The sequence below is a fragment of the Rhinolophus sinicus genome, chromosome 3 (assembly GCF_057876585.1).
Source record: "Rhinolophus sinicus isolate RSI-liver-muscle chromosome 3, RSI-T2T, whole genome shotgun sequence".
Classification (NCBI taxonomy): domain Eukaryota; kingdom Metazoa; phylum Chordata; class Mammalia; order Chiroptera; family Rhinolophidae; genus Rhinolophus; species Rhinolophus sinicus.
The window spans coordinates 52,663,249-52,687,527 of record NC_142503.1 but is presented as its reverse complement, the minus strand read 5'-3'; the positions used below and the strand labels follow the sequence as shown (position 1 = coordinate 52,687,527).

At 34.1% G+C, this 24,279-nt stretch overlaps 1 protein-coding gene and 1 long non-coding RNA gene across 9 annotated transcripts in view; both read left to right on the top strand.

Annotated features, from left to right (window-relative positions):
- The window catches only part of SSBP2 (single stranded DNA binding protein 2), a 273,310-nt gene that overhangs the window by 83,617 nt on the left and 165,414 nt on the right, over positions 1–24,279 (top strand). For all 8 annotated transcript variants that reach the window (XM_019715082.3, XM_019715079.3, XM_074328767.2 and 5 more), the window contains exon 4: positions 3,036–3,120. In XM_019715082.3, the coding sequence (XP_019570641.1) occupies positions 3,036–3,120 (85 nt within the window). The remainder of the gene's footprint in view (positions 1–3,035; positions 3,121–24,279) is intronic.
- Positions 8,991–24,279, top strand: part of LOC148758492 (uncharacterized) — a 73,462-nt gene continuing 58,173 nt past the window's right edge. Inside the window, exon 1 of the long non-coding RNA XR_016020649.1 lies at positions 8,991–9,023. This is a non-coding gene — a long non-coding RNA (uncharacterized LOC148758492). The remainder of the gene's footprint in view (positions 9,024–24,279) is intronic.

Here is a 24,279-nt window from a genome sequence, read left to right as displayed (position 1 = left end):
CCATGCAAATTTTCCTGTGAAAAATGCCACTGGAAATTTGATAGAGATTACGTTGAATCTGTAGGTTGCTTTGGGTAGTATGGACATTTATCAACATTAATTCTTCTAACCCATGGCATGAAATCTTTCCATTTGTTTGTGTCTCCTTTAATTTATTTCAGTGTCTTATAGTTTTCAGTGAATAGATCTTTCACCTCCATGGTTAAATTTATTCCTAGGTACTTTATTCTTTTTGATGCAATTGTAAATAAGATTGTCTCTTAATTTCTCTTTCTGATTGTTTGTTGTTAGTCTATAGAAACCAAACAGATTTTGATCTTTTCTTCTCTAAGTTTACTGATTTCATCCATTAATTCTAATAGTCTTTTTTGGTGGAGTCTTGAACAATTTGAGTCTTTTCTCTTTTTTTTCTTAGTCCATCTAGCTAAAGGTTTGTCAAGTTTGTTGATTTTATTTATCAAAGAACCAACTTTCGTTTTCATTAATTTTTTCATATTGTTTTTCTATTCTTTTGCATTTATCTCTGCTCTAATCTTTACTATTTCCTTCTGCTAACTTGGGTTTAATTTGTTCTTCTTTTCCAATTCCTTAAGTTTTAAAGTTAAGTTGTTGATTTAAGATCTTACTTTTTTTTTAATGTAAGTGTTTATAGCTTTAAATTTCACTGTTAGCACTGTTTTTGCTGCATCCCATAAGTTTTGATATATTGTGTTTTTGTTTCATCTCTAAGTATTTTCTAATTTCCCTTGTGATTTCTTCTTTGATCCTTTGGGAGTGTATTGTGTAATTTCTACATATTTGTGAATTTTTCAGTTTTCCTTCTGTTATTGAATTCTAACTTTATCCCATGTCATTAGAGAAGATACTTTATATGATATCTATGTTTTAAAATCTATTGAGACTTAATTTGTGCCCTAACATATGGTCTGTCCTAGAAAATGACCCAGGTACACTTGAGAAGAACATGTATGTCATTATTGTTGGAGAGAATGTTCTGTATATGTCTATTAGATATAGTTGGTTTATTGTGCTGTTTGAGCCCTCTGTTTCCTTGTTGATCTTCTGTCTGTTGTTCTGTCCATTAATGAGAATGGAGTATTGATGTCTGTAACTATTATTGTAGAACTGCATATTTCTCCATTGGGTAAGTATCTTTAAAGGGATATATTTCTTCACTTTTATTCATGGAGATCATGTATGGGTAATTTAGGATTATTAGAGATACCATATATAAAGTTATCCTATTTTAGTAACTTGTTTTGTTATCCCTCATCTTGATCTTGTAAACTTTTGACCTCCCATTAAATCTATAAAGGGGAAATTTAAAAATAGAAATAGACCAATGAAAACTATTCTAAGATAAATATTTAATTTAATTATATATGTAAATAATTATTTACAATATTTAATAACTTTTAGGGCATACTCCAATAATAAATTATTTTTCTTCCAGCCAATTTTGTAAGATAGCATTTTAAAAGTAATATTGGAATAATTTTTAAGAGAGACCTTATGACATTTGCTAGGAAATTTGGAAACAAGAAGAGGTATTAAGGTATTTGTCATAATATCGCATATCATATTGTGTGTTTAAACTAAGTATAATTTAAAGACTACCATTACAAAATTTTGTTTTAAAGAGCTTGAAGTTCCTTATGAACATGAAAATAGGATTAATTGCAACATACTGTAATTCATAACACACCTTATCCAAGTGGAAAACTTGTAGCTATGTCCTTGTATGTCTATAATTCTTACACCTTTTATCCCAAAAGGGACATGGGGAGGCCAGGTAAAACTTTTACCTGCTTTCACTCTCCTACAAGAATTGAAATTCACTTAAATTATTTTAGCCTTTATTGTTTTATTTGTATTTTTTGCTTATTGTAAACATTTAAAAGGCAATAAATGCCAATGTTCAGCCTTTCATGTTTTTCACCTCTGAGGGTAATCTTATTTTACTGAATTAATTGTGTTATAAGGTCTACAGAATGTTTTCTCCTAGCTGAGGAGAGATCCAGACTAAATGAGACTTCAAGGGTCAAAAAAAGAGACCAGGTTTAAAGTACCAAGTTTTACTGTACCATTGTTAATATTGCCCTCAACACAATGACCTGCCTTCCCAATATGTATGAATTTTAAGCTTTCATGCAAAGTAATTATAGTGTTGATGATATTGTTAATAATGCTTACAATATGTCAAATACTGTGCTTATGTTATATAACTTAATTTTCTCAACAACCCTATTTCATAGAGGAGGAAATTGTGTTTCCAGTCTGTTTAAGTGGCTTGAGCTAGTAATTAGTAGGGCTGGCTTATCGCCATTATTTTTAGATATTTGCTTTCCTGACTTTTGAATCCTTTGTTCATGCTCATAGTTAATTTCATAGATGGAAGGATGACCAAAGCCATGTGTCTTGTAAGAAATATAATTATTTTCACTGAACCAGTTTCATCTTGCTTTTCCCCATTGTTCTTGAATAGGAGGAAAAGAGTTAGCATGGATTTTTTAAGTTTTAAAATGACTAACCTATTTTGGTAATTACAAGGGAAAACAAGAGGAAATTTTAAGAAAATGTATTTGTTTGACCAAGGTGATTTAATGGTCAGGGTATTGGCCTGAGAATTGGACAACAAAATTATCTTGAAAAAAATAATGAACCACTTTATCATTTTGTGATTAAATTATATGTTTTTACTGTTTTTAATTCATGGGAAAGTTGTGAAAAGTATTGTAATTATTTTAATCAGATGCTTAAGTCATGTAAACAGATGCTTAAGGATTACCGTTTTGAATATTTAAAAAAAATCTTAATCTCTTAGAAAAATGTTATTAGCATTTCTGAATGATGGCTAGATTATACCCTAGTGTTGCATGAAGAGCCTTACCTGAATTTAAGCCTTTCAAAGAAATATTTATCCTGAAGAAAACACATTCTGTGTAAAGAATAATATATGTCTTCTATTTTTAGAATTGTGATCTCTCACTTGGCATTATATGATTTACTTAATGTTACCATAATTACTTTTTTAGCGTATTTTGGGATCTGTACTGTGCAGCTCCAGAAAGACGGGAAACATGTGAACATTCAAGTGAAGCAAAAGCCTTCCATGATTATGTAAGTTAATATGTAATTTTACTGTCATATTGTCAGTTTTCTTTTTAACTACTGCACTTGAAAAATGCATTGGAACACTGTTTTCCTTTGGTACTTAAGAAATTGTTCTTTTTTCTTGAAAAAAAGGCTCATAACTTTAAAGGTCAATTACAAATGTTTGCTTGAGTCTTGTTGAAGAAGCTTAGGATAAGAGAGTAGTCCTAACTCTAAGCTATTAAAGGCATTTCTTATCTTTAAGCATACCTGATTTGTGTCATTTTAGATGTATGTGTGTGTGTGTGTGTGTGTGTGTGTGTGTGTGTATATATATATATGTATATATATATATATATACACACTATATATGTATATATATATATATATATATACACACACACACATATGTATGTGTATATATATATATATATATATATATATATATATAGTATTCTCTTTTTGCAGCTTTTGGCTACATATCATAAGAGATTTGAAGTTCCTTAAGAACATGAAAATAAGAATAATTGCAGTCAGAAGGCTAAATATCCCCTTTCACTGAGGGGAATTCAGTTCCACAAGTAACATTTATTGTGTGAATTAAAGGAAAGACAAGAAAGGAAAGCAAAAGATTCTGTGCAAAAATGAAAATGTGATTTCTTTTTTTAATCCTTAAAAAAAAAGGGAGCAGTGGACTGTTCTTGACTAGATACTGTATATTGATTTTTATTTTTTATTTTGTAGAAGAAACTCAAATGTGATTTTAGACAGTTGATGATATTAGAGTTGAATTGTAAAAAAAAAAAAAAATGGAGGGGGTGTCAGGAAACAAGGAGGATTTTCTTTAGAGGACAATTGCCTTTAAGAATGGGGAGACTGTATTGTGAAGGGACTGGGAAAACACTGTATTTGCAGAACTGACCATCACAGAAGGACAGATTGAGTTTGGGATTGAGAAAATCCAGTTTCCTTGGTTTGGAGGAATGGGAATTGGGGCTGGAGCCTGAGGAAGTGTCTGATAGTAAGTACTGGTACCCACAACTTAACTAGAGGAATCCTTGTTTGGCTGGTAGAAGAGAGGCATCATTCTTTGTAAATAACCTCGAAAACCAGAACCAGAACGTCAAAAAGGAAAAAGACCTAGTTCTTCCAAAGGAAATACTTCAGTCATAGATTAAAGAGAGAAAATAGCCAGAATTATAACCCCAAAAGTAGCACAAGAAAGAGTGCTACTTCCTAGTGGAACTAGGAAGGAAAATAGGATTTAGTCTTAAGAGAAGTGAAAATCTTGGGCATCTAGCAGGGACTGTGTAATACTTGAAACGTGTACTGAACTGGTTAGAGTGAGATAGCTTGTGATTACCTCATCCGATATTGATTGTACTTATAAACATTGCTGTGTACTGAACAGTAACTCTTGGTGACAAGGAGAATGAAATGGATGCTACTGAATATAAAGAAAAAGCAGAGAAGAGGCCGATAAGGAAAGGTCTGGGGCACAGTATTTATCTGAACCACCTCATTTTCCTTTTGCACCCTTGAGCGATGGCAGAAGGTAAAGCAGAGAGCCCCCATGAGGAGTGTAAGGAATCTGGCTAGAGCATGATTCTTCGTCTCATCTCTCTTACACCAAGTAAGACATGCCCAGGTTTGGCCTGCCAATCAGGGGAAAAGTTTTCAAATCACACAGTAATCCTGAGAACTAGATGGCATTAGATATTGTCAGCGTTCTACTCTAAAGGACGTGTAATATATGTGGATCTAATTTAAAAAACATAATTATACAAGTCTGTTTTCAAAACTCCATTGTATGGAAAGGTGCGTGTTACTGTTCACGATGGAGTCGTATAGGGAATACTAAATTAATTCAGCATCTCTTAAAGGCATTAGATAGATCATCATCATTGTTGTCATAGCCGTGACACATCATCATCATCATCATCATCATCATTTCGTATTCATAAGGCACTTTCAGCATTTCAGACCCTAGTCACACTTATTAGCTTTAGAAACCCACTTATATATTTCCAGGTTATTGAAAATGAGCATTGACCAGAGGAAGGAATGAAATTAGAGTAGATTTTAAGCCAATTTATTTTCAGTGGTAGTATATCTCAAAAGTTTTTTTTTAAATGGAGGTTGGTGAAAAGATAAAGAGTTTGATTCACATTATTTTTATTACAATTGGATTTTTAGAAATACATTTGTCTTCCATAGCACACTTTATGGTTATTTTCATGAGTTGGATTTCTGAATTCTTAATAGTAGACAATTTCTGAAAATGATCAACATAACTCATGTTTAGTGTGTAAACATTGAAATTTGAAAGACTCAGGGAAACAAACGGGAAATAGGAACACACAAGATTTTGGTAGAATTCTAGAATGTTATATTCCCGGATTATGGTCCACTGGGAACCATTCTATAATGGTAATTAATATGTATACCTACTGAATTTCAAGTTCTCAAGGAAGCACACTCAAAAATATTTTCTTCATTAGTTGGCATCTTTAAAGTAAAAGAATACTCACTTGCATGTATAAATTTTGATATGTTTAAAAAGTAGTCTTGTTATTTTAGAATCTCCACTTATCTATAAGATCAAATGGATAATGGAAGATAAACTACTTTTTTTAAAAAAATCATGGGGGCATAATGTAGTAAATAATGAATAATCCTTTGAATTAAAAAATAGGCTAAAATGTTAAAAGATTATCTTGATATTAGGATTATGCATGATTTTTATTTTTGTCTACATTTTCTGTATTTTCCAAATATTTATTGTTAATATTAATTTTATATTCAGGAAAGTTACTTTAAAGCAGATTAAATTTCACCTTTCAGTGAGCTCCAATCTCTTCTGAAATTAGAAAATAAAAAACTTAGTAAAGTAAAATTTAAATTTGAGATGGTCATGTTTTCATACATACCACCATGTTATATATGCATAGGCATTTAGCATTTCTCATGAAAGACATTTTTTTGATATGTGCACATATTAGAAGTGATACCTATAAACTGAACAGATGTAATTTTGAGCCATTCTATAATTTTGAATAAATTTTTTTTAAATTCAGAATTATCCCAGAAACACTATTTTTTTAGAGAATTTTTATAAAAATGTATTTGATCCAAAAAGAGGATACACTGGGAAGCAGCATCTCAATAGACTGAGATAAAATGCTTCTCCCAGAAACATTTTTGACTTTTAAAATTTTTTTGGTTTGTTTTTGCCTCTTTAGAATATGGATTTTTGTTACTTTATTATTTTATTTGCCAAATTATTATAGATGCATTGTTAATATCCTTTTCCTCAGAAAAAATCACCCTGTCTTACTTACTATAAGAAAAAGAGAAAACATTTAAGATATATAAAACTTTTGATATTTTTGCATTTATATATTAAAATATATTAACTTAAATATTTATCAGCTGTATGAAATGCTAAATGTAAAATAATAATACATGTAGAAACCAATAGTTAACAGTATGTAAAGATGCACGTTTGGATGGCAAAGCTACAAAAAACAAGGAAATGATTAGGTACTATACAAGTCAGGAGAATGGTAACTTACGGGAGGTGGGAAAGGGTGTGATTGGGATTGGGTTCGTGGAAAGGGCTTCTGAGTTAGTTGGCACAGTTCTGATTTTCCTGACCACCATGGTAGTTAATCTATAATAACTATGTGTTTGTTTTATGAAATTTCATAGTGTCATAACTTTATTTTGTGTGATTTTTCTATGTATTTTTAAAATTTTAAAATAATGAACAATTTTAAACACAGTAAGATGACTAACTTTAGAAAAAAATATACCCAGTAGTTTTTAATATGTTTCCATGCATCCTTGTGGTTCACTCTTAAAAACTAAATGCAGAAAATCTAGGCATTTCCAAACAAATCTGTGTTTGTTTCTTTTCTGTTATGACAGATATTGTGTAAATGTCTACCTGTTGATTTTCTAGAGGGGAGTAGAAAATAAGATCAGAAATGTTGGAGGAAAATTTAGTAATTGGGAATTTACCTTATAGGAGAATACAGAGATTATACTGTGGAACAGGTATTTTGCCACATAGCTGGGAGATGCCTAGCTTGGCCCTGTTATTTTTATCCTGAGTGTAAACCAAGTTCATCAGAGTTTTAAAATTATTATTACATAATACAATATTATTATTAAAAAGTAAATCATTTCAAGTGATTAAAATAATACCTACAAACTTGTAAAGTTTATTGGACTCACTTTTATTTCCTCCCCATTAGTGTGTTTTTATTTTACTCTGAAATTACAGGCATTGCTTTTGTGTGGAGTTAATTAATGTTTACTAGATTTGTTTTCCTGCTACAGCTTAACATAGGATTATTTTATTTAACAATTTATTTCCTATTTCATTCATTTCAAAAAAATTTAGGAAAAGTATCAACATATACTACTAAGTTTTTAATGAAAAATATATACAGTGATTACCATTTTAGTTCTCTGGTATGAGTAGAAGATTCCTTAATTGTCCTAAAGGAAAGATAGAGCCAAAATATATTATTGCTTTAGTGTGATGGTAATGAAATCACATTATTACAGTGAGCTCTTTGAGAGCAGAGAATTAGATCCATTCTTCTCCAGGATCTGTCAAATATTAGATGTTCAATAAATATTAACAGAATGCAGTAATCTGGGAAATTGGAAATGTTTCAGATCGTTCCAATGTTCAGGTAAAGTGATAGGCTTGAGTCATACTTGTTAAAAACATGTGGCTGCTTTTTGTATTCTTACCTAAGCATGTTTATAACATCTAGAAAGGATTGTTACAGGTTTGTAATCATGGGATACTTTTAAAAAACAATATATAAACATGATATTATGTAAGTAAAATACTCGGTGAAGAAAGTTTTATTCAGACCTGATGAAGATATTTTACAGATAACCATGTATTTTATTTAGGAAAATACTTCTATAGAAACTACTGCATTAGGTGCATTCTTTGCTATGATCTGCAACATTCTGTGTCCCTCCTTAGTGTCCCTGTATATCAGATGTTTGTGATGAGATGTTTTCTCTAACAATTTGTGACGTTCCTCAGGGAATAGGCTTTGTCTTGTTTGTCTTTTTCATTCCCAGTGGCTGCCTGACGTGAGATGTTCAAGGCATAGTTGGTGTTTGTATCAATGAATGATTAAATAAAATATTACCTCATACGTATTTGTAATTTCTTCTTATCTTAATATAACTGAATACGTAGTTGCAGGAAGGTTATTTAATGATACTTTTATTCACTTTGTATTTCAAAACAAATTAAGACAGCAACTTGTAAAGATGTAACAAGTAAATCAAAGCCGGTAGCCGGAGGCTTTATATCCTGGGAGGCCGGCACTCGGGAATCCAGCTACGAACAAAATAGATACAGACCCTATCCTCACGGGCTTACCATCTAGCCAAAGAGAACTTTCTCAAGACGTTTGGAATATCAAATAGTAAAATACATGTAGACAGTATAGTATTGTTGCTGGATCAGTCAAAATTTACAGATACATAATATGGAGAGACTAAGTACACATAACTTTTGATGTGTGTTTAGATTTTGACATATAGTAGGCATAACTAGTAAGTGCTTAAATGAATGAATGGTGTCAAATTGGGGCATAATTCTCCTATACAATCTATGGAAGCTAGAGTTCTTAATTGGCTAGGAATACATAAAGTTAATATGTAAAATTCATCAAGATTATCAAAATTGTTGGAGGTATATAGTAATGTTTACCAGTCATTGTATAGGTTGTTGTTCACCTCAACAGGCAGAGAAACATGAGATTCATATTTTGCCTTATTCTTAGCTGCCATATTATTACTACCTTGTTTTCGTTTCCTGTAGGATCCAACTTAATTTCTATTGCCATATATAAACCTTATAAACCTCCTTGTAGCCTTTCTAGCATAAGGTAAGTTGTTTATTTATTTTGGTTTGTTTTTGTGGGAGCTGTGTTGGTTTGAAGAAGTACATTCACCACTTAATCTGTGGGGTGTGTGTGTCTACTCCCAGTCTGTCATGGGTTTGCTAGGATTGCTTCTGGGTGGCGTGTAAGTACTGCTAATAACTGTATCAGCTATTTTTCCTATTTTTATTGATCCTGAGATATCCTTTAGGGCCTTGTATTGTTTCAGTCACTTGATGGTCAACATGAATAAAGGGAGACGAGGCAACTATAAAGCAGTGTGGAAGGATTCTACTTTACTTAAAAATATTTTACAGCATAATTTACAGTATTACGTAGACATTGTGAAATCCATAAAAAGTAAATGAAGAAACTAATATGGAAAAGAGATAAAGAAGCAAAACAAGGATGATTTTATTTACAATATATTTCATTGTGAAAAATAATATATTGCTTCAAAGTATATATTTTAAAGGAAGGTGATTTTAAGCCCCTTTTCCCACACTAATGTATTCATTTTTATTAAAATCTAATTTCTGGTGAATGTGAAACGTGGAAAGACCTTTAGTCTTACTATTTTTTATGCTGATGTTGCACTGCCTGTGATCATGTTGTAAATAGCATTATAACATTAAAAAAACAACAGAAGTACACTTTCAAAAAATGGCATGCGTTTCCAAGTTACTATTAGAGATATGAAATTCATAAATTTAAAAGTCATATAATGTAAGTTATTTTGGGTATTTTTAAAAGGAAAATAAAATATACCTAAATACCTTAGATCTGTAGTTATATTTCTCTAACCACTTTGTTTACTTTTTATACATTATACACTTAAAAAGGTTTTATTTTGGATAACTTAGAAAAGTGAAAATGTGTCTTGATTTTTTATTCCTTTTCCCTTTGAGTTGAAGGAAAGAAACTAAAAATATTGGCAAAACTCATGTTTCACTTACCCCAGTCCATAATTTTCAATTGTTGTGTTTTTTTGTTTTTGTTTGGGTGGGCATTGGTACTGAGGTTAGAGGTCCATATCGCTTTAAAATAAATAAGTGCCTCACAATTTTAAGTATTGTGGTTTGACAGACTATATACTAGGAGTTTAAGTAATAGTTACCTATCCAAGATAATGGATAGGGCTATGATGATGTGATACTCTTTAGTACTAATAAGAATGGATTGTCTGTTTTCTAGTTCATGAAATGTCTATAAATTTGATTTCATTTATTTTGAGTATTATGTTGTGGGTTTTTTTTCCACATACAGTTGGCCTTGATGTTTTCCCTTTTCTTGGGTTTAAAACTACAAACCACTACTATAATACAAGGAATTATTTGCAGCGCTCCACAGTAGATAGATGTTATCAGTTCCCAAAGCTCAGTTGCTAACGTCTGAATCTTTCAACTCTCTAGAGTCTTTGAACTCTCTAGAAAGTCTCAGAATCTCTTAAAAAGGAAGGTACAGATATTTTTAAGGTAGATTTAAGCCTTTCTTATCAAAGTCAAACTTAACTTTAAGATGTGTATGATATATTGTGTTAAAATATCTAGATTTTTAAAGAAGAAGAAAAGGGTACAACTCACAAATACAGTTCTATGCAGGATTATCACAGAGGGAAGTGATTTTGGTAGACGTAACTTAGGCTCTTTCTTCTATCATTTCTTTATTAACTCTTTTCTTTTTTTTGAGAACCCATTTATATACAGGTTACTTTGAGGCTATGGGAAGGGCAAAGATTTATAAATATTTCTTCCTCTAGGGGTTCATAATCTGTTTGGAGAGGTATCTGAGCTGTATATATCGTGTGTTAATTGCCATGAGTATAATATATAGATACTAACTGCTAAACTATATGAGTTTAGACACTGAATTTGCACTAGCCTTTGTATGATGACTAAGATTTGGATAAGAAGAGGTGTGGGGGAAGGTAATCAGAGAACTGGCTGATACTGGGGCAATGTAAGGTATATTCAAGGAATAGTAAGCAGAGCTTTTTGACCCGCTTTGGAAAATCAAACACAGGATCAATACTTAGCTAATAGATGGTAGAATTTTAAAACTTTAAGGAAACTATGAGATTACCCTTTTCAGTAGTGTCATGCTGAGTTCTCTGGATTCTTAGGGTACAGTGGAAGGGCCATAGATGGTGCCTAGAGTGAGAAAGGGGAGAACACCCTACCAGAAAGGCTATTGGTTGCCTTCTGTTTTAAACAAAGCAACTCAGTTCTCGCCTTTTCCCAATTCTTTTGATTTTCTCCTATGAATCTCCATTTAGTTAGTTATTCATGTCATAAATGAACCTTCCTTTTATCCCCTTTATTGCCCTTCTCCTTTATCTCCAAGCGGTCGTCAGAACCAGTCAGTTCCATTGCCTCAACCTTTCTTACATTAGGCATCTTCTCCTCTCTAATCCCACTGCTGATGCCTTAGTTCAAGTCTTGCTCCCGTTACAGCAGCATTACAAAAGCAATTTCTGCATCTGTCTCTGCTCTACCCCCTCAGGTTCTTGGTAAAGCACTTGAGTAAGCAACTATTTAAAAAAAAAAATTCTCTTTTGTGTATTTACAGCATCAGAATCCAAAACAACCCAAAAATGTTTAAATAAAAAAGTTTGAAAATTGCTTATTTGGTCCTACCTAATTTTACTAGGTAAGGAATTTGGTACACAGAGAAGTAAAGAATGTGCCATTGTTTAAAAATCAAGAGAGGTTTAGCCAGGAAAACTCAAGATTTTCCAAATTTTCATTGAGTGCTTTTTCAGTTATACTGGATGAAAGTTTTGTTCTGTCGTCAATGGATAGTCATTTTTTGAGCATATTCAAAAAAATAGTAAATTATATATTAGGATGATTAATCTGAGGGATTGTGTAAAAGGAACTGAAGAAGGGAAAGGACTAAAGGCGAGGCCCTCCTAGTAGTCTTGGTAGGAGCTAAAAAACCGTTGAAATAAGGTGGGTAATTTCATTAGCCAATGAAATTGAGTATAAAGAATGAAAATGAGGGGGGGAAATCTAGTTGTAAGGATTGAGCGAAATTAAAAATAATTTGTGGTTAACCTGACTGACTAACATGAGACTTGCGATACCATTAGCAGAAAGAAATCTGAAATTAGGAAGGAAGAACACAGTGAAACTAAGTTCAGTTATAGGAGTGGGTTAATTTAATGAGGGACTAAGGGTAAAATAAAAATGAGATCTGGGGATAGAAATTTTAGGAAAAATGTTCACGTTTAGGGGTGATAGGAAGGAAGGGGGTATCATTAAGACGGGAAAACATAACACAGTGAGAGGTTAATACTTATCACACTACCCTGTTTCCCCGAAAATAAAACCTAGCTGGATAATCAGCTCTAATGTGTCTTTTGGAGGGAAAATTAATATGTGCCGGTATTATATTATATTATATTATATTATATTATATTATATTATATTATATTATGTCATATCATATCATATATCATATCATATATCATATCATATAAGACCCAGTCTTATTTTACTGTAAGACCGGGTCTTATGTTAACTTTTGCTTCAAAAGACTCATTAGAGCTGATTGTTCAACTAGGTCTTATTTTCAGGGAGACGCGGTAGCTAGACTGACAGCTGACTGATGTGTTCCCTAACCCAGTAAATTTACTGTCTGTTCACTCTTTCAGGATGCTTCCATCTTGAACTCTGCATCCTAGGGCAACTAATAAAATGTGTTAGGTGTTAATGTACTGTCTTGAGTTCTTAAAATATTCAAAAGCTGTTTATGGTTTTTGAAGCAAGACTTGAGACTCAAACTATGTCAATGCCTGAATGATTTTTATAGGCCACCATTTCATTTTAGAAGTCAGTCATGTATTGTGTAGGGGGTGGGGAGTAGATTCAAATTTAGGAGGAAAACTAAATGGGCTTAAATGACCCATGGCTTCTTGCAGAAATTTTCGAAACTTAGATTAATAGGTAGGGAAATCTGAATATATTAGCCCTTTTTCTCATTGCCATTTTGTTTTAGCAAGCATGAATTGAGTCGCCTGTTAAAAACAATGTAAAAATTCTCAAATCTTTAGGAGGTAAGCATATATGAAAACTTTAAAAATATATTATGTTCTAACTATTGCATTGTTTTGTACACCTGAAACTAATGAAAACAAATATATATTATGTTCACTTTGAGTAGTCCAGTGGCTTATACTTAATTGGTACTCAATATTTGATGAAAGAATGTACATGCTTTAGGCATGCTATTTCTAAATGAAGTCTTCCCACATTTCTTCTTTCTTGCTTTCTTTTGATAATTACGTTATTCTGCTTATCAGCTTAGTTTATCATTATTCCTCTTCCTCAGCATTATCCTTCCTTTGTCAGCCCTCAGACAGATATGAACAGAGAAAGTAAAGGAAAACATTTCAGAGCTGAAGTCATATTGTAATACTTATTGTGGACAAAAGCCAAATACATAAAGGAAGTGGAAAATCTTTAGCTATCACAAAATGACTTCTGTATTGTTTATAATAGTAGACCTTAATTTAATATGTGTTAGAAATTATGGGGATATTTTCCATAAGCAAATTTCATCAGCATAGCCACATACACCAGACTACTTTCCTATTTGCTTTAACCTAGAATGTCTTTGTGAAAGAACATTGGGAGCGTGTCATAAGTTACATCTGTAGACCTATTCCATTACAAGCCATGTACCTATATACCCTTCTTATCTTTTCCAGAAAATGACCATAACCTTTGATCTTTTCTTTCCAGTTTTCTTTGTGAATTTTTCCTCCCATAGGCCTACTTTTTTTTTTTTTTTTAATGTTTAAAAATTTAATTTCATTCACTGCAGAGAAATACAAGAGGTAACAAAACACACACTGGGAAGTTTGGAGAGAATTAGGAATCTCAACAAACTTTTATGTTTGAAATATAAATGGAACTTAACCTGGTTTTATCTCCACATCCACAGTCCTGATTATTTATTTTCTTAATTAAAAAAAATTTTAAATTTGTTTCAGGCATGCAAAACAATGTATTAGTTGTAAATATTTTGTCGGTACCATCTCTTTAGTTAACGAAGTCAGGACGTGTCCTTCTCACTCATATTACCACACCCCTAGTCCATTACTCAATCGTATTTAGCGTAACAGTATATCCCAAACGAGTCTACATCCCTCCAGCTCTCCTTCCTCTGTTGTAATCTACGCTTTCATTATTTATTTATTTTTTTAATTAAAGTGTATTGGGGTGACAATTGTTAACAAAGTTACATAGATTTCAGGTGTACAATTCTGTAATACATCGTCTATATATCACATTGTGTCCACCACCCAGAGTCAGTTCTCTTTCAATCACCATGTATTTGATCCCATTTACCCTCATCTATCACCCCTCGCCCCCCTTACCCTCTGGTAACCACTAAACTGTTGTCTGTGTCTATGAGTTTTGTTTCTTCATTTGTTTGTCTTGTTCCTTTGTTGTATTCAATTTTATATACCACATATCAGTGAAATCATACGGTTCTCAACGTTTTCTGTCTGACTTATTTCGCTTAGCATCATAATCCCAAGATCCATCCAAGTTGCCGCAAATGGCAATATTTCATCTTTTCTTATGTCTGAGTAATACTGCCTTATATAGAGATACCCCACCTTCTTTATCCAATCATCTATCAAAGGACACTTTGGTTGTTTCCATGTCTTGGTCACCGTAAATAAAGCTGCAGTGAACATCAGAGCACATATATCTTTACGGATAAATGTTTTCAGATTTTTTGGGTAGATACCCAGGAGAGGGATTGCTGGGTCATATGGTAATTCTATTTTAATTTTTTGAGGAATCTCCACACTGCTTTCCATAGTGGCTGCACCAATCTGCAATCCCACCAACAGTGTATGAGGGTTTCTTTTCCTCCACAGCCTCTCCGACACTTGTTATTTATTTTTATGTTTATTTGTTTGAGAGGTTTTGGGGAGAATGGAGTGGGTAAGACATTGTAAGTCTCCTATTTGAGAATCATTCTCAGCTAACTATTTTGATTGGATGAGAGCTCAAGCTCCTTCAAGTTCAGACCAAGATAGGATTGAGCTGGCACCACTTCTACGTCCTTTAGAACTTGTGGTGTCCTTGGAAACCTTTCACTTTCTAAATGGCCTTCTGGGAGAGCACAGTGAATAAGGAGGGCTCTTTCCTAGCTGACTTTCAGCGATCCTCCTCCTGCTCATCAGCTTCCTTTTATTACTTAGTTTTCTATCAGCTTGTTCCCTTGCTGGGATTTTCAGGCTAATTCTACCTTTGAGAGAAACTAGGTTGTTGTGTTCTTAACGAACGCTTGGGCTTCGTTTCTTCAATGCCAATGGAGCTTTGTGGAAGGTGTTACTGAAGGAAGCTTTCTGCCTTTTATTACTAGCTCCCTTCTGCTGCTCTTAGCCAGCTCCTACATTTTCCTATGTCCAAGTTGTGCATCCAGTTAGTCATCTACTGAGTTCCTCTGTCTGATGTGAGAGGTTCTCATTTCCAGAACAAAAATGATGTGTGCCTTAGCACAGGTACCTACCTGCTCAGATCCGTTTCCCAGATGCTCTCTGAGTCAACTCTAAGCCTTCTTTTTCAAATTTAAATTCTATTAAACAGTTATCAAATTGAAGAAATTTTTCTCAGGTTATGAGTCAGGTGATTTACTAAGAAAAATCGTGTGTTTTTGCTGTACAAACACACTGTACAAAAATAAGTAGAGAAGTGACAACATTTATATTTTTGACTGGTTGAAGAAATGCTGAAGATTTTACATAACAGTGTCCTTCCAGTTAAAACAACGAGCACGATATTTCATAAATTCTAGGAAGCATTTTAAAAAATACATGTGTTTTTAAACATTTCTGAAATTGGTATACATCTTGTAATCAATTAATAGAAAGTTTCATGCATGGTCTAATTATTTGGCAGCATTTCCCCCTTTTTAATGATACATAGAATAATTCTGTGTTTTAAGACAAGGGGCATCATATTGATGAATTACGGTTATGGTAGATATGGAATCTTTTCTGGACTTAGAAAATAGTAGTAAATTATATTTTTTGAAGTAGTGTGCTCATCTGTTATACTTTTTGCAATGTCAGTAGTATAGAGTTTAATACAACATTTTTCTCATATGCAATGTGGTGAATTATTTTCAGTGATGGTATATACATATTTTTATTATCAGGTTCAAATTTTGTTAGTGGAAATTGTCTGGTAACATTAGGTTATTCAGAAAGATATTCAGACCTTTATGTATATGTTCATTATATATTTTTTTCCAAATGGTAGTATAATGTAGTACAGACCATAGAAATACATTTATAAAATTTAACTAATAGAAACACAGTAAGGGCCCAGGTAGGTTTTTTTATCATTATAAAGGGTGAACCCAATAACAAATAATTGTCATAATTTTCTAGTCTTTAAGTTTTTTGAGAAATGATTTTAGTGTTGTTTTTATTATATGTATTATTATCACTTTAGTAGAATTGTCATTAGTTGAAACCTCAGCTATTTTCCTCTTGAGCCTGGTCAATTTTTTCGTATTCATTGTGGCTTTTTACATTTTCCAAACTGGCAACAATGTTTCCCATCTCACCTCCTCTTCTGCAGTGTGACCTTACCGCTGTCCCATCAAGAGAAGGAGTCCAATTTCTCTTCCCTTTAATCTGGGCTGACCTTAATGCTTGCTTGTAATCAATAGAATGTGGTGGAAGTAACGCTATGTGACTTCTGAGGCTGGGTCAGAAGAAGCCTTGTAGCTTCTGCCTTGGTGTCTTGGGATGCTTGCTCTCTGGCTGTTCCTTTGAAGGATGCTTCCTCTTAAAACCTAGTCACCATCCTTTGAGAAGTCCAGTCCCAAGGTCAACAGTCACTCATCCTTCCCGTCATCAGAGCCCAAGCGCCAGCCATGTAGTGAAGCCCCGAATATTTGAGTTTTCACAACTGAAGTCCAGCTATCGGGGCAGCTGAAGAGACAGCCATTTCCACTGTTCACTGTCCAAAGTCCTGAAGTACAGAACCCATGAGCATAATTAAAGGGTCGTTATTTTTTCTGCTACTAAATTTGGAGTGGTTTATTATGCAGCAATAGATAATCAGGACAGAATGTAATATCTGGAAGTGGGGTGCTGCTGTAACAAAAACTAAAAGTACTTGGAGACAACTGGTGGGTAGAGAAGACTGTTCATGAAACCTAGACATGGAGACTGTTGGTGAGGGCTAGAAAGAAAGTGATGACTATTATTTGGCTTAAAATAAGAAGATCTTTATTATTTAGTGGCAGAAAGTTTAGCAAACAAAACTCACCCAGGGTAACATGGAAAATAGAAAATGTACTTAAGGAACTGATAGATCTGGAAAAGACTTCTGGGCAGAATGTGTAGTGTTGTCAACTATTTCTTTTAGCTATAGCTCATGAAATATGGATGGAAAGAGATGAGCTAAAAAAGGAATTCTTGTTTTCAAGCAAAATTTGGAGGGACTATAAAGGGCCTAGGACAGTTTTTCTAGCCTGCAGAGGGTTCTCAAAGTAAGAAAGGGCCTCAGAACAAAGATCAGATCCAGAATAGAGTCAGGTAAATTTGGTCTCAAGGTAAAAATGAAACTAAGGTGTAACTATACAATCTTTTTAAGACCCCAGAGTTGAGGGGGCCCTCATAGACTTTTTCAGACACACACAAAGTCTTCCAAGTCTCTTCATATCTTAAAGCGTGCCTCCTAGTTCCTCTCTGTTAAACAAAAGGGCTTCTAAGAATCTTCAGGGATTTGTCCCGCAACAGCTTCACAGAGTCCAAGGTAGAGAAGGACTTATTTTAAAGAGACCTGTGGGCATGGCTTTTGCCTGAATGACTGGATTTATAAATTGATGCGTAAGAAAACTTCAGAGTTTTAAAAAGAATTATGTCAGCCTGGACTTGGATTGAAACAATACAAAATAAAGAGATTTTGGATCCCTGAGTTTCTGTAGATAGGAAAAAGGCTGAGAAAAGTTCTCAGTTACAAAATGGGCTTCCCTTTTATGGAAAAAGAAGCACAACTCAATGGTAGAACCAAGAGTCGAGAGGGAAAACCCAGAGCACAGAAATAATCCCACTGAGTAGTACTGAGCTCTCATCAAGGCATTGGTTATACGTGCCCTGCTGGCTATCAGAATTATAGACCCGTTACTAGACTTATTGGGATAATCACCTTTTAACTTATTGAAATGTCTAATTACTATGTTGTGTATCTTAACCTAATAAAAAATTGTATGTTAACTGTAATTGAAAAATAACATTTGCATGCCTCCTATTCCCCATTCTTTGCCTCCCCCACCTTTTTGAATGGGAGTGTCTATTGTGATTATCCTGTCCTGAAAACTAGGTATTTGGGGATGTGTGGGTGGTAGATAACTTATCTCCTTCATCCCCCGGCCTTCCTATGGAGAGGAGTTGTCCTCGAGGCACAGTACTCAAGAACATCATTTGCATCTTGACCTGATTTAGATGATTAGATCCTGGACTGTGACCTAATGCTGTAATTTTAAAGGGACTTCGGGATTGTGGAGAAGGGAATGAGGATGTCTCGTGTTGGAATAGATGTGAATGATTGTAACACAGGGTAGATTGTGCCAAATTGAGTTTTTTAAATTAAACTTTTTATTTCAAGATAATTATAGATTCGCATGCAGTTGTAGTAATACAGAGCGATCCCCTGTACCCATTACATAGTTTCACCGATGGTAACGTCTTGCAGACTCTCGTGCAATGCCTAGGTCTGATATCTGGCCGAGCACATGTACCGGTACCTTGCTCAGGGCCCAGTCCTCCCTGGGAATACCTCTGTGGGTGCTAGGTGCTGTCCTCTCACTGAGCTCTTGGTTCCAACACCTTGATATAATCCACTGATCTAATTCAGATTTCCCCAGTTTTACTTGTACTCATTTGTGTGTGTGTGTGTGTGTGGTGCATCTAGTTTTGTGTGATTTTTAATCATGTATAGGTTCATGTATCCACCACCATAGCAAGGAACAAAACCGCAAGGTTTCCTCCTGTTACTTTTTCTATAGCCACACTTGACTCCCATCAAGTCCCTAATCTTGCCAAATTGATTTCTATTTTAGCATTAGCTCATGTTACAAATGTAGATACACTTTGAAAAAATTAATATATATGTTATATAGGATCATTTTATTTTATTAAATTGACTATAGAAATTACCAGCAAATGCTTTAATTTACACACACACACACACACTCACACACACACACACACACACACACACACAAATGGTTGATTTGTCCAAATTCGGAATTTATCTGTTAATAAAATAAACCACTTTGTATATTAATAAAGACTAATTTAGCTTACTATTTTTCACTATTGCCCAGAGGTGGTTTAAAACACTGATGCAAGTACTTCATTTCATATGGTCAATTGTATAGATAGATGGGGTAATAGTGTAATGCTTTTTGCTTTTGTATTTAAAAAATGCATACTCTAAATAGAGATTTTTCATTCTCTATTATTCAGCATACTTAGTAAAGGGTAACCAAGAATGAAAAGTTATAAGGAAAGCATTCTTAATGAAAGAACTGCCTTTCTATGCTACTTTAATATCTATTCTACTGTACTATTTTGTTGCTATGGTAAGAAAAATAGGCAAAGTAATTTGTAAGGAATTTAGTGTTTTTCCTTTTTAAATTTTTGATTACCAAATTATTTCAGGTTTCTCCCTCCTTTTTTCCTGTTTCTCTCCTATTCTTTATAATCTTTTCCTGTGATTCTGAATTATTTATAACAATTCCAGAAGTATTATAGCACATTGCTGTGTGAATTTTATTTTTAAGATACATGCAGGATCTTTAACTTTGTGGTACTTTAATGTATGATATGCATTATTTGTGATCCGCACATAGAAATATCTAAAAAATATGTTTGATTTATTATATTTCTATCATCTAATCTACATCTTTTATTTTTTAAAAAGGCAATTACACCATCTCAACCTCCTATTTTTAATTTGCTTCCTCTTTAATTAAAATTATATTTATTGACTTTGCCAGACAAAAGGGTTAGGTCCTGAAGAAATGGAAATAAAACAGAGTCCCAGTTCTTAAGGAGCTTTTGTCTAATAGTGGAGACAAGTCAACAGATGATTACAGAAAAATGTGCTCTAACAGAAAAATAAACACAGCATATTATGGAAACATTTAAGGGGGTGGGTTTTTTACTTAGTCTGCACTGGTGAGAGAAGGCTTCCAGGAGGAGGAGATTAGAAATTAAGCTTCATGAATACAGAAAAATTGAGGTCATATCCCTCTCTGTATCCCTACTACTTACTGTAGTGCCCAGAATTTAGTGGGCCCTCAATACGTATTTGATGATTGTTGAAAAGCAGAGATGGCTTCCTGAATTTTGACAGAGGATTTTGGAATGAGTTGAGTGAATAACTGAAGGAAGGTTGCTCCGACAAAGGGAGCAGCATGTGGGAAGGTTTTTGTCCTTGGTAAAATCCTTTCCTGAGCCAGAGAGCCTCAGACTTTACCAAGGGCAAAATCAATCTCTCTTTCTCAACTCCCCACCACATTACATCAGCAGACGGTGACTATTCTCTGTTGTTTCTAAGTAAATGTCTGTGCAGAACTCTGTGACTTCTCCCAGAAATTAGACAATAAAACATTTGGTATTATCAAAATCCCTGTGCAAAGGCTCTTTTGGTCTAAATTATTATGCTTGTTTGTTTTTTATTAAAGATGTTTTATTGAAGAATAGGGGAAATACAGAAATTTGCTCTTTCTGTTCCTGAAGAAAGTAAGAAAGATATAATAGGATTCACCATTGAACTTTTAACAAATGATGTAAGGGACTTGGCTAAGATTTAGCCTACAATTTCTGGCCTGGGAAAAAAGTGACTGGGCATTCTTCATGTTTTTCCTCCCTCCTTTGGGTGGTCCACTGGAAAAGGCTCAATTCTAGGTATCAGGTATCAGGCACACCCTTTGCTATGCATTCCCAAATGCCAGTCCCACTGTGGGGTTCTGGACTTTTCAGATGATGTAAGACTGTTAACTCTCCTCAGAAGACTTACGAGCAGTGGTGGTAATGTCAGGTTATTGCTTGGCACCACACATCTGGAGAATCAAGGCAGTCAGATTGCTGTGCAGTTTTGGTGGGGGAGGGGTTACAATTTTTACGATTAAGAATTAAAGTAGGGTTTGGCTTGGAGGGAAGCATCTCTAATTTTGTAAACCAGTACAGAGATAAGACTAAGTATGTACATTTGAGAGATTTCTTGTAGCTGGACGTGGCAAGAACAAAAGGTCTGAGGGGGAGATGCTGAGAGAAGAGACTGGATTAGTGGCAGGGACCAGATCAGAGAGGATTTTGAAGACTCATTTAAGAATTTTGATTTTCCCTGAGGGTAATTTGGAACTGATAGGGATTTTGACATTACAGAGGGAGTAATGTGATCAGATTTCTGCTTTTAAAAAGTTCACTCAGTTATCATTAAGGAGGGCAGTTTGGAGGAAACAAAACTAGAGGTAGGGATGTGTGGACTATTGTTCTGCTTCCTGTGTCTGTGTAACAAATTTACCTCAAAAAAGTAATGGTGTAAAGCAATCATTTATTAAACTTATGGGTTCCTTGGTTGAGGAATTGGGGCAAAGTATAGTGGGGATGGCTTTTCTGTGCTCCATGATATTTGTTACCCTGTAAAAATTATCACTCTGATGACTTCTGTATGGCAAATTATGATGAGAAGTTTGTTGTAATTCCTATCATTGTTTCTCTGTAATACTATGTCTTTTTTTTAAACCTCTGGATGCCTTCAAATTTTTTTTTTTAATCTTGGGATTAGAATAGGATGTGTCTAGGTGTGATTTTTATCCTGGTTGATATTTTTTTAGCAGGTTGGATCTGTGTTTTGTTGTCTTTCATTAATTTTGAAAACATCCTCAGTTATTATATCTTCAAATATTTTTTTCTGTCTTCTTTTTCTCTCTAGTCCTTACAGATATGTTAGACTCTTTGCTATTGGTCCATAGCTCTTGACTGATCTGTTCTCTTTTTGTCTTTTCTTTGTGTTAAAGTTTGAGAACTTTTTATTGACTTCTGTTTCACAAGTGCTTTCCTCACTGTGTTTAATTTACTGATGAGTTTGTCAAAGGCAGTCTTAACCTCTGTTACCATGTTTTGTTTTGTTTTTTAATTTTTTATTTCTAGTCTTTCAATTTAATTATCTTTCATAGTTTCCATCTATCCACTGAAATTTCCTATTTATTCATGCTTGTGGTCCACACTAGAGCCTTTAAAATAGTAAACATAGATATTTTAAATTCCATCTGATAACTCTGTAATATCAGTGTTTACCTTTATATATTTGTTGGCTCTTTTTTTCATACTTTTTGGTATATCTTGTATTCTTTGGTTGAAAGCTAAGCATCTTACATAGGACAATAGAAAATAGGTAAATTTTATTTATGTCTTCAAATTGACATGCCACTTCTTTTTTCTAGTCCTTTAATGTTTGGGGAATGCAGTTAAGTTAACCTAGTAAAGGGTTGACCTGGGCTTGGCTTTTGTTGTTGCTTTGGTATCAGTACACCCCAGGCTTCACATTTCTCTAGCATTACTTTGTATTAAGGAAACGGGCTGTTTTACTCAAGGGTTTTACTCAGTATCTATCTTATCTGCTTTCAGTTCCAAGTTTTCATTTGCCTCTGAGCCTTAGAAAGGGGAGGGTCTCTTTATACTGTCTGGCACCTCTTAGAAGTCCACTGCTTTACTTGTTGCTTGATGCTTACACACCACACACTGGAATGGAGGACTTTTCTTCTGTTCTCCCTCAGCTAGAAATATCTTCCCCTGGGCTACCAGGTTTGTCCTTCCTTCTTGGTTTCAGGTTTCTTACTTCTTAGGGGAAAGGTGACTGGGTGGAGCTTTGTGCTTTTCTCCATCCACCATAGCTACTTTTCCTCTCCTCCAAGTCTGCTACAGGAGGGAGGCTCTCTCCAGTCTCTTGTTTATCCCCAGTTTTTTCTTGTGAGCTCCTTGTGAAGTGTGTGGAAAAGAGTCTGTGAGTGGATGAGCATTCCCCTGAGGTTTCTGGCTCCATGGGGTTCTCCGTGCGTATTCTCACACTAGTTCACACTCAGCCGTTAGTAATTTGTTAGAAGTTTTAGCTGAGTTCTTACCAGCTTGTATTTCATCTGGTATCTGTTTCAGGTAATCAATATTCAGGTACTTATATTCTATTTCTCCCTGGATATATCTTTCTTTCTTAGATGAGCTATCTGGTGGGCTTAAGAAAATTGGTGGTTTTGTAGATTAACTGCCTTTTTTTGTTTTAAGGTTGGGAATAAATCTGTTTCCAGCTTTCTTCACATTACATGGAAAGCATATGAGTAGGTCCCTCTGTATATAATCACACTATTCAAGTGTGTTGCTTATGATACTTACTGGGTTACACATTTGACCTGAAAGGCCCGTATTTCACACTTTGATTTTCTTTCTGATAAATTCTTCTTAAATCTCTGGCTACCGCCTGATAATTCTTTCCAATACTTACCTCCCTGCCCCAGACCTACCTTTAAGGCAACTTATGAGACACAGTTTGAAATACATTGGTGGGGAAAGGAAATCCCATTTTTAAGAATTAGAAAACTATGGATCCTGGTGTCAGCTCTTCATTTATGAGTTGATTCACCTAGAATCAGTCACTCATTTAACTGAATACTTTTTTTGTCACTTTTAAAAGAGGATTTTATCTCTACAACCTCTCCAACACTTGTTATTACTTGTTTTTTTGATAATAGTTATTCCTGACGTGTAAGATGGTATCTCACTGAGGTTTTGATCTGCATTTCCCTAGTAACTAGTGAAGTTGAGCATCTTTTCATATATTTGTTGGCCATTTGTATGTCTTCTTAGGGAGAAGGGTCTGGTCAGGTCCTCTGCCCATTTTTAATTGGATTATTTGTTTTTGTGTTGTTGAGTTACATTAGTTCTTTATATATTTTGGATATTAGCCCCTCATCGGAAGTGTTGTTTGCAAATATCTTCTCCTATTTAGTTAGTTGCCTCTTTGTTTTGTTGATGGTTTCTTTTGCTGTGCAGAAGCTTTTTAGTTTGATATAGGCCCATTCATTTATTTTTGCTTTTACTTCCCTTGCCTTTGAGGTCAAATTCATAACATCTTCTCTAAATGCAAGGTCCATAAGTTTAATACCTATGTTTTCTTCTATGCATTTTATTGTTTCAGGTCTTTGATCCATTTTGAGT